Source organism: Nilaparvata lugens, unplaced genomic scaffold, assembly GCF_014356525.2.
Source record: "Nilaparvata lugens isolate BPH unplaced genomic scaffold, ASM1435652v1 scaffold3674, whole genome shotgun sequence".
Lineage (NCBI taxonomy): Eukaryota > Metazoa > Arthropoda > Insecta > Hemiptera > Delphacidae > Nilaparvata > Nilaparvata lugens.
This window is the reverse complement of record NW_024090446.1, coordinates 1,654-13,593: the sequence shown is the minus strand read 5'-3', so window position 1 is coordinate 13,593 and position 11,940 is coordinate 1,654. Positions and strand designations below refer to the sequence as shown.

Sequence of the window (11,940 nt, the reverse complement as noted above, 5' to 3'; positions counted from 1 at the left end):
CTAGAAGGGGCTAGGGTCCAGGTAGAGTTATGTTTTTTGTTGTTTCAAAGGTGAAAGGATAGGTTGGGGAGTTAGGATTTTGCTTTGAAATCCAAAGTATTGAATGTGAAAGGGTTAGGGGTTAGGTTATTTCAAGTTATATTTAATAATGTTTCATAAGGCTAGGTTAGGTTTTTGCTTTAAAATTGCAATATGCTAGAAAGGGTCAGGGTATATGTAGAATTATGGTTTTTGATATTTCAAAGGTGAAAAGATTGGTTAGGTTGTTAGGATTTTGCTTTGAAATTGCAATGTGCTGGAAGGGATTACGGGTTTTTACAAAGATTTATGTTAATTAATGTTTTAAATATGAAGGGGGGGTTGAGAGGTTGGGTTTTTGCTTTGAAATAACAATATGCTGACTTAGTTATAAAGTTTTTCAACATTAGTTAAATAACAACCGTTATATTTTATTAATTATATTATTGAAAAGTACTCTTCCTTCTATTGAATGAAATGATGATGATATATTGATTATCATATTGAATTTAATGATAAATCATCATTGGATGAGAATATCATCATCAAAATGGAATGACGGCTCCAGCTACGGTGCCCGGTAATCATCATCACAAAGAACGTTACATTCAAAGATGTGACTGAATGGAACGGGAAAAAACCGTTACTAACGCATGCGCGATACGGTGCTGTCTGAGACCGAGAGCGGTTTGTGTGGTTTGTCGACGGTGGTTCCCCTAGGGGTTATAGGTTAGACAAAATTCAATATTTGCTATTAATATTAATAATATTAAATTTCATCGATTAGAATTGTTATTCAGTTACCGACACTTTTTTTTCCTTCTATCATTAAAAAAATTGAGTCCCATATTTTTAATAATAGTTGATACAAATAATTATAATATTTAGAATTGTCCTTTCTTCAAAATAAGGTTAGTTTTGTAACAGCTATTTCTAATATTAAAATTGAATCGAATGGTATAAAAATATGCTAGCGCGCTTTATTTTGTCTTTCTCTTTCATTAAAAAAATAAATTGAATCGATATCTTCAATAATAACTGAGATAACAGGGGGAGCTCACCGGCTAGAGCTTAGCCAGAATATTGTTCAGTATAAACTGCACATTAGTCAATACTAAAGTAGGTAATTCTTTTGTGGGTAAATTTTCAGCTAAACATGAGTGAACAACTCCATTCTCAACTTTTCAAACTTGCACTCGAAATAAATAAAGAAACTTTAGATATCAAATGTATTACAGAAATTCTAAGGTATTTTCGTAATTTATGTGCCACAGATAAAAATTCTCAAGTAACTGTCGGCGAGGATGAATATTGTATTGATCTTATATGTACACTATTTGATAAACTTTTAGAACAACCCAAGATAGAAGAAAATATTGTTTGCCTAAGAGTTGGCTGTCAGTTTATTGGAAATTTGATTGTAGATAATAGTGCCAATAAATTGAAGATACATAATAAGTGTTTTACGCACATAAGGTGAGTAAAATTCTATTTAAACACTTACAAACAGCTTAAGACTAGACAAATGGTAAGACCTAGATAATTCTTAGATCTGGATGATCTCATAATAAAATCTGGTGTAGTCACAGTCTCTACTTTCCTTGTCATAATAGTAGTTTTTAAAATATTTCACTCTTATAAGATACCAATAACTTTCAGCATAATATTCTCAAGTAAAAATATTTTTGAACACAACATTAGGTTAGGCTACAGTAACTATAAAAATGGTAATATAGTTACTGTAGGTTGGTTTATTCTAAATTCATATATGATAGTCATTATCTCTACCTTGACCAGCTGTTCTATAACTGTAAGTTCTTATTCAATTTTTAGCTTTATATTTTTACAGTGAGTAAAATTTATAATATAATATTATATCAAGGTATAGAGTATGACACTGACAAATTTATTAGTCTAAAGTATTGTTTAAAATGCAAATGTTGACTGACCTATAATAGTATTGTCTACTAGTAGTTCTATGAACAGTAGACCTCTCGCAGTATTCTCATCCACAAGTACCTGATGTCAACTGTTTTAAATGTTAACAAAATCAGTTCACGTTTGAATTTGTATTCCATAATTTATCAATATTTATGTTAATTTAAACAATGAATAGAATATATTTCTATTCCAGAATTTATATAATATTCATCCAGTTCCGTGATAATCTTTCCATCTAATGAAAATTAATTTTTTTTTCAATCAAAAATATTATAACTACTTCAGCATTATTTAGTTCTTGAATGAAAAAGACTAAGAAATTGTCAAAAAACCACTGATTTCAGTGGTTTTTTGACAATTTCTTAGTCTTTTTCATTCAATATGAATAATTACCACAATATCAACTTCTCAACTACACAAAAATTATTTAGTTCATTTGATTATTTTTAATCGCCTATTAAATTAGTTTTTTCGAATGTTAGGATATTGATACTGATGGACACGCATAATAATACCATGATTGCAAAACAAAATATTGAAACCAAAGACCTTAAAGCTGCGATTAGACCAAATTTATTAACAAAATGTTAATAACTCAATCCATAGCCTATAGATTATATTAGATTGTACATAACTTATCATACACGTGTGTTTGTCAACTTGCGTTCAATCTAATAGAATCTATAAGGATTAAGTTATTAACCCTGGTGTAAATCCAGCTTAAAGATGCATACCTCTTCAAGGCCTTTGATTGAAACTATAGACCTTATACAAATACAGTAATAGACTGGCTTCTCCACACATCTGTGTAATCACTTGTCAGCTGATTTATGATGAATAATTCTACAGTCTGATTTTTACTCTAATATTGACGTATGACGGAGGCTCCTTTTTCCTTTTATATTATCCTTGAAATGCAAAATTTCCAAAAACCTTGTATATACGTCGACGCGCAATTTAGAAAGGAACATACCTGTCAAATTTCATGAAAATCTATTACCGCGTTTCGCCGTAAATGCGCAACAAAATATACACATATAAGCATTAAGAGAAATGCCAAACCGTCGACTTGAATCTTAGACCTCACTTCGTTCGGTCAATAATAAAAACAACGAAGCTCATAAATAAGTAATACACCAAGTGCCAAGCCATATGAGGCGTTTTCAAATGAGTCGGCAGGGCAGGAATCTCTCCAATGACTGATTATCAGCTGATTTCCGAACGACAACTCAATCAGCCAATCTGAGAGCTCCCTGCCCTACCGACTCGTCTGAAAAACGTCTCATGTGGATTGTCCTTAAACTGGCTTGCCCTGTAGTCAGAGTCATTTCTAATCGTTGTGATTTGATTAACTTTATATTTAAACCCTATTCAATGTTATACTGACTAGTGTTAATGAGCTTTTTACAGCTTTACAAATTAGATGAACCGTTGCTGTGTTGGTTATGGGTTCGATTCCCACATTCCCTGGTATTATATTTCCGGTATCATGAATGCACAAGTCGTAGGCCCATATGTACCATCTCGGTTTAAGCGGAGATAAGGTGAGGTCCACGTTATAATGGCAATGAAAAAAAATAGGAAAAAATCGTTACCAATTCTCTGCCTCCTATACAGGATAGCTGATGATAGCCGGTCGTATCTGATGAAATAAAACTGGTCTTTCTCGTTTAAAATTATCATTTATATTTTATTCGTCAATAAAGTATTTTGAGTATTGAATTTTCATCATTGAGATTAAATATTTAGTCAATTAATTATACTTCTAGATTGTTAAAAAACGATCTGGCAACGTTGCAGAGTTTGAAAAGGATAGCGTTAACTGCTCTGTCGAATGATAGACACGGACAGCAACACCAATGTTAATCATATAACATGGACTTCACTATAGATGGAGTATTTATTCACATTGTTGGCGATTTAATAAAAAAGGTATAGGTACTGATTACAGCCTGACACTTGACGTATGATTTTGTTTGTTTTTGATTGCAGGAAATTAATGCTATTGGGCGATGAAAAACTATCACAATTTTGTGCAATGATTCTCTACAATATAATCCTCTCTCAAGGTGAAGCTTGTCAGGATATCTTGAAGAAGACCGATTTAGTGAGAGCTATTTTGAATCAAAACTCTGAATTTTCGTAAGTGATTATCCGTTGTTTTTAATTATTAGCTTGTGTTCATAGAGAAAAGGTAGCATTAGTTACGTTATTTATCTATCTTTCATCTGTTTTTACTTTCCTTGCCCTATTACCATAGGTAAGGAAAGTATTGCTTTCCGAAAAAATTAAGGTATCCCAATTCTAAATTTCTATACGTTTCAAGGTCCCCTGAGTCCGAAAAAGTGGTTTTTGGGTATTAATCTGTATGTGTGTCTATGAGTGTATGTGCGTCTGTGTACACGATATCTCTCATCTTCCAATAAACGGAATGACTTGAAATTTGTAACTTAAGGTCCTTACAATATAAGGATCCGACACGAACAATTTCGATCCAATGCAATTCAAGATGGCGGCTAAAATGACGAAAATGTTGTCAAAAACAGGGTTTTTCGCGATTTTCTCAAAAACGGCTCCAACGATTTTGATGAAATTTATACCTAGAATAGTCATTGATAAGCTCTATCAACTGTCACAAGTCTCATATCTGTAAAAATTCCAGGAGCTCCGCCCCCATCTATGCAAAATTTGATTTTTGTGTTACAGGACATTTATAACCGAAACCCTCCTGTTCAAACATGGCGAAATCGAGGCTCTCTACTCAAACTGCGACCTTGAAGCGAGAATAATGCTACTAACGATGATCAGAGACCAGGCAATGGATGACAAAACTGTGCCTGACACTTGTATCACCTTTATAGCGGACAGATTTAAGAAACAATCCGACAAAATACTGAAAATAGTGTCGACTTATGTGGAGTCACTGGACCCGCAAGAGATATGCGCTCTGCTTTTCACGTTGGCTTCGTTGTCTGGCAGCGATACGGGACCTTATCTAAAAACACTGCAGACTGATAATTCGCTGTTCATCAATTGTGCTTGTAAGTTCATTCATTCTTTCATTCATGCATTGAGTTTATTATTTATTCATCTATTTATTCATTTATGATACGGGGCTCTTTTTCATTTCATTTGATCTCGAATCGCCACCCTAATCTTCAGGCCCTATCTCAAAACACTGCAGGCGGATAAATCGCTGTTCATCAATATTGTGCTTGGATCATTAATTCATGACACGGGGCTCTATCCCAAGTCACTGTGGACTGAACATTATCTCATCAATTGTGTTTGTGTGCTCATTTATTCATTCATTTTATTTTTTATTAATTGATACAATAAGTATATCATCATCTTCTTCTTCTTCTTCTTCTTTCTCTTTTTCTTCTTCTTCTTCCTCTTTCTCTTTTTCTTCTTCTTTTCCTCCTTCTCTCCTCTTCTCCTTTTCCTCCTTCTTCTCCTCCTTCTTCTTCTTTTCCTCCTTCTCCCCTATTCCTTCTTCTTCTTCTCCCTCCTCCTCTTCTTCTTCTTTCTCTTTTTCTTCTCTTCCCTTTGTTCTTCTTCTTCTTCTCCTTCTCCTCCTTCTTTTTCTTCTCTTCTTCTTCTTCTTCTTCTTCTTCTTCTTCTTCTTCTTCGTCTTCTTCAGTGGAAGGAAGAGAGATGTGAGGTAGAGTATGAATAGGGTGAGAAGAGGGGAAGAAGGGAGTGAGAGGGATAGAAAAAAATATATCCTTTTGATTCCTTCTCCTCTCTCTTCTTCTTCTCCTCTCTCTTCTTCTTCTCCTCCTTTTCCTCTTCTTCTACTTCGTATTCGTTTTCTTCTTCCTCTCCTTCTTCATCCCCTCCTACTTCTTCTTCCTCCCCCACTTCTTCTTCTTCTTCATCTTCTTTCTCTTCTTATTCTTCTCTAGAACTATAGGCCTACCAAGAAGTATAGATAAGTATCATCAAAATGATAGGGAAAGAAAAAATAAGGTAACCTTGTGCTATTCCTCTCCCAAATTTAGATAAGGTTACTCATAGTCCGAAATAAATTAAGTCTTGTAGTTGTTTACTTCACAAAAATTTCTGTCCTTAATTATTTTCAGAACGTAGATTTTCAAATTTAGATGCTTCAAAACCAAACATAGATTTCATTTATTCGTTCATTAATAATCTATGACAGGGGGCCCTATCCCAAGTCACTGCAGATTGAAAATTCTATCTTCATGAATTGTATTTGTAAGTTCATTTATTCATTTACAAGGGGCCCTATAGTGAGTACCGATTATTGTTAATTACTGTCGACTATTGTCGATTATTACTGTGTTTTTGGGATGATTGTGTATGAACGGCGTTGGATGAGAGACTACCAGCGTCAATTAGCTTCACGAAAAAGCTACAGCATACTCTAGAGACATTCTCTTTAGTGAGGTCCACGCTATAATGGCAGTGGAGGAAAATAGGAGATCAGATCAGCGTTGCCTATGCTCTGCCTTGCCACTGCCTTCTATAGAGGATAACTGATACCGGTATATGTGATGTAATATCAACTGTTCATTCTTGTTTAAAATAATCAATAATATTTAATTCGTCAAGAAAAATAATTTTCAATTATTGAACAATGCATTTCTATAATAGATATTAGATAATTTGTTAATTTATAAATCTACATTGTTAAAACATGATCTTGCAACGTTGCAGAGCTAGAAAATGATAGCGCTATCTGATTTGTTGAATGATAGACAAGGATAGCAACACCAATGTTAATAGAATACTGCCTTTATAACGTGTTATTTTCATGAATACAATTTATGTTCTATTCATGATGTTTGTAACTTATTTTCTTTTGTAAAAAAGTTCAAATTCCAAAAATGCTTAAAGTTGAATTTTATACCTGTTTTTTGGCATAAGATCTCTGATGAAGAAACGTGTTTGTTCTTATCTATTAGATTTCGCTAGATTTTGATCACTAAAATGATTAAAAAATTATTTCAAATAATTTTTTTCTGTTGTTTTGATTTGCAGTTCTGTTGAGGAGCATCCATGAGGCTGGAAAATCGGGAAATAACTGTTTTACCAGTGTGAGAAAATTGCCAGATGAAAATTCTAAATCAAAGGAAAATCCTGTGTATGGCTTCAAAGCTGACCTCATCAGGTTAATAGGCAATCTGTGCTACGGCCACGACAAAAATAAGAATCAGGTGAATATGCTTATCTATAATCTTATTGACCGAGGTCTAAGATTCAAGTCGACGGTTTGGCATTTCTCTTAATGTTTACGGCGAAATGCGGTAATAGATTTTCATGAAATTTGACAGGTATGTTCCTTTTTAAATTGCGCGTCGACTTATATAAAAGGTTTTTGGAGATTTTGCATTTCAAGGATAATATAAAAGGAAAGAGGAGCCTCCTTCATACGCCAATATTAGAGTAAAAATCAGACTATAGAATTATTCATCATAAATCAGCTGTCTAGTGGACTATAATACTACCCGTTCAAAAACATCGAACATCTTGAAAATTTATCTTTCCATCAACGTTAGTAGACAGTTGACTATAATACTACCCGTTCAAAAACAAACAAAATAAAATTACATTAGTCTTGTTCGAAATGTTTTTCTCTTTCCAACAATACCCTTGAAATTGAAATTCGACCAGTAGTTTTCGAGTTATTGAGTATTTAATGATCGGAAGTGGGCATATTCTGAAAATATCGAAAAATCTATATATCTCGAAAACTAAGGTCGATAAGAAAAAATATTACTGAACATTTTTTGTCAGAAATGTCGAGTAGAATCTATGGTCAACGGCTGTTACAACCTTGGTGGGACACTCTGTATAATATTATAAAACGAAAAATCTAATTAATTTCAAAGTTTCCTTCGCACTTTTCATGCATCATACTCTTCTATTTAGTTGTTTTCATACATTCCACATTGACTGACAACTGTTTTCATCTCATTTTTAGGTTGGATTGTACCTTCATGATTAAAGTTGAATCCAAAAGTCAAACATGTAGCCTACGTACTTGAATCAACAGGGTTTACATTGGTATAGTGGAAGTTTCTGTTCTTGTAAACTTGACGACAAAATACATTCATTTTATACAAACTTGAATCCAAGAAAACTTGACTAATATAAACGCCCCTTTAAGGTGAGCGTGCACTAGGTCGGTGGAGCGGCGTGGCGCCGTTTTGAACTAGTTATTCGTGACGTAGACTTGTCAATTGCGATTTGAAGTTAGAGCTCCGATTGAGGTCAGTTCTAATTTGTGATAAAGTGGCAAGACGTGAGTGATGGATTTCTGAGATGAAGAAATGTTATTTTCGGCAGTTGTGGTTGAAGCAGAGGAAGAGGAACTATCAAGGAAAAAGGGTACATCCCATTAACTTACCGTAATCATAGGTAATTGATCAGAATGCAAAGTTTTTCTTTGTATTTTGTTTTGGGAAGATAAATAAATTCAAATTCAGAATGTGAATTGGAAGACGACAGAGCAGCAGGCTGTTTAGTGAAGAAGCAGAGCTCGGAATCAGCCGAGCCCTCACGAAGTTACCCGAGCGCGGAAAAAATCCGACCTACCCTCCGTGCACTAGGTCGGTAGAGTGCGACTTGGACCCCAAAAAGTCCAGAGACTTTTCGAGATCCACGCCACGCCGCTCCACCGACCTAGTGCACGCTCTACTTAATAAATTGTGAATACCTCATTAGAACTCTGATACTGACATGTGAAAATCTGTGTTTTTGTATATTTTTGTGGTTTTGAATTTATAATTATTAGATTATGAATGTATTTCAGGTTCGGGAGTTGGATAGCATACCAATTCTGCTTGATTGCTGCAATATTGATGACTCCAATCCTTGTATCCTTTTACTACAATAATTAGGGAGAGACACATCTTTGGGTTTATTCTGTTGATTCTCTCCCAATCATCAATTTGATATTGTGATATTGTACCAACTTAGAGAATTGGCTTGTCTTGAAGCTTTGTCAATTATGAAAATTACATTGAGGGGACGTATATTCTATAATTTACTGCAACAAAATATTAAGGAAATTGAAAAGCAGAACCTTCTCAAAGAAAAGACTAACTTGTGGACAATCCTCTTTATTCATTGAGTGAATTCCCAGTGATGCATGTTCATAAATTATAATTTACTAGCTGGCTCGGCAAACTTCGTACCGCCAAATAGTTTGCATCTCATGACAAACTTTAGCTGGATGCACACCTGAGGAGGCGCGATGCGGCATTTTATCTATATAGATTATTTTCCAACTACAAAATAAATAATTTACTGAAAATCAATTTATCCTGAACACCGAAGACAGCACAATTATTCGAAACAAAGCAATGTCTTTAGAGCATGTCTTTAACCTGAGGCCGCACTGCTGGATGGTTACACACACAACAGTCATTTTGTTTTTAGTCGGGGCGTTTAAAAATACATGGGCGGTTATTGAGCAGCACACTCTTGTCTACTATCTACCGACAGCTGTTGTATGACGCAATGATTATAACAGCTGATTTTTATTTCTGTGTGTGGCCAGCTCACAAAATCTTCTAGCGTAAGGATTACATGTAAACTTTGAAGGAACGTAGGAAAGAGTCCTGAAGTCGGATTATAAATTTGATAGGCCATAAACCTGGTCCTGAACATAACGAACACCACTAAAAATAAATCATCAAATTCGGTGCACACATAAAAAAGTTATTGAATGTCAAAATTTGAGGCTCGATTTCTATTTATAAAGATTTATGACGTGCCCCTAGTCCTAGCGTTGTAGATGGCGATTTGAAATGTAATGGTCCAAGGCCACATGAACCGTTTTTTTTTGGCGTTTTCGAACTGGCGACGGACGAGTCGGCAGGGCAGTAAGGAAAGCTTTGAGATTGGAAGATTAACTGGTGATTGGGTAGGCGTTCGGGAATCAGCTGATAATCAGCTATTCGGAGAGCTTACTGTCCTGCTAGCCAGTGTAAAAACGCCTGGAAAACGCTTCTTGTTGCTTGGCCCTTGGGGCGAAGGTGAAGGTTATCATGGAAGGTTGTTGAGAGTGTTGAAAATAATTCATGTATCTAAATGTCTTCGCTTCCTTTGCTGCTCCATTACGTTCTGAAACATTTATTTGAAAACCTTTTTTTTATGAGGGTAATGCCCAGATGAGCGGACGATGATGAGAGATGAATGGACCTAAAGTTTTAGGTGGGCTCCAAACCACTTTTATTACTTCTCTACAATCAGCTACCTTCTCTCATATGCCACTCAACTATATTTTCAATTTCATTATATTCAATTAGAATATTCAAAACATATTACAAATCTTTATAATATGACATATCCTTCAAAATATAATAAAATAAACATAATTACTTGAATAAAATAAAATATAAAATCTAGGCATCACCAGCAAAAAGAAAATCTTTGCCCGCTGGTGAGAGTTTCAAAACAGTGAAAGAAAAACACAATATTTCTAAATAATGCAGGAAATTTAGGTTGAATTTAACTAATAATCACAATAGAAACTTTAGAACAGCAGAATCATAAAAAATCAACAAATATTGTGCAGAGAAAAGACTATAAAATGAAAATAAAAGAATTAAAATTAAATTGATATATTTAAGGTGAAGTATTCCCTCTCAATCCACTCATTGATGCTCTTTTTACTAATTTCAAAATCCAAGTCAAAAGGTATTTCATTGATCAGTTTACTGCTTGTGTAAATTAACTGTCTTCTGATCAATAAAAGTTTAGTAGGATAAAGTTAATAATTTTGACCCTAATACATCAAATCGAAGTTTAGATATCTTAATATTAATTAAGTAGATTATTTATTAGGATAGATAACCGAATGTCTTTATTATAAGAGTGTTATCACATTGAATGCGTATATTATGTGTAAGTGCACGCTTGATTATGTAAAAGATGAAAAGAACTGGAAAGAGCACTAGGTACACTCATACCGAACGCGTGCACTTACTGGTTGCGTTCAGTAGGAGCAGCTGCATGCACGTCACAACGTGCTTCTATGGCTATTTCCAGATTTTGTTTCTCATGTGCGCGCTTGGTCATGCATGATCTCACGTGCACTTGCACATATGTGCATCCAATGCAACGGAATACCTTCCGTTCTCCCTTTTAAGGTATTCAACGTTGATTTCAGTGAAAGGTTTTTTGGAAGACAGGATACGACTGTTCCAAAAAAACCTTTCACTAAATGCGTTCTTGAAAGTCTGAAAAAGGAGAACGAATTTCAGAATAGTGAAATCATAACCCTTTTAAAATGTTATCTAAATTGGGAGAGAAATAGAAGGAGTATCCTTAGTTTTTCTCTCCGGTCAGTGCTTCTTTGTAAAATTTATAAATAAATTAGATGAAAAAGACAATCAGCAAGTCATCAACACAACGCTCACGGTTTTTGAGAGAAACAGATAACGTTATGAAACAGATACTTTCCTTAGCGACTTGCACAGTTATTCTGCAGTGGAGCATACTGGCATTGAAGAATATCAGCGAGAGATGTCATGAGAATCAAGCAATTATTGCAGGTCTAGCGAAGAAAGACGTTGCATTTTCTCCGATCCTCGAGGAGTTGGGCTACACGTTGCATTCTGAAGATGGCAAAGGCATTCGAATAGCTCCGTTGAAGCGATAGAGGACTGAAAAAACTGGTTTTGTTCAATTTTTACTTGAGTGTAAAATGAAGAGATTACTATTATTTAATTGTTGTTATTTTTAATCTTATTGATCAACATGATTGTTATGAAGTGTGACTATAGAGAGGTCCACTTTATAAAGGCAGTAGCGTAAGATAGGAGAAAAGCGTTGCCGATTCTCTGCCTTGCCACTGCCTTCTATAGAGGATATCTCATACCGGTTTATCCGATGAAATATTAACTGTTCATTCTTGTTTAGATTAATCATTTATATTTTATTCGTCGATAAAATATATTTTTTGTTGATCTAATAATAAATGTTCATGATTGAGATAGAATATTATGT

General features: G+C 34.4%; 1 protein-coding gene across 1 annotated transcript; it reads left to right on the top strand.

Moving 5' to 3' along the window:
* Positions 1 to 694: 694 nt before the first annotated feature.
* On the top strand, positions 695 to 11,661 carry LOC111048169 (ataxin-10). The gene is made up of 7 exons (XM_039444217.1): positions 695 to 747; positions 1,293 to 1,494; positions 3,952 to 4,101; positions 4,666 to 5,000; positions 6,964 to 7,139; positions 8,738 to 8,801; positions 11,412 to 11,661. The coding sequence occupies exons 3-7, from the start codon at positions 3,959 to 3,961 to the stop codon at positions 11,591 to 11,593; spliced, it is 900 nt and encodes a 299-aa protein (XP_039300151.1). The 5' UTR covers positions 695 to 747; positions 1,293 to 1,494; positions 3,952 to 3,958; the 3' UTR covers positions 11,594 to 11,661.
* The last annotated feature ends 279 nt before the right edge of the window (positions 11,662 to 11,940 follow it).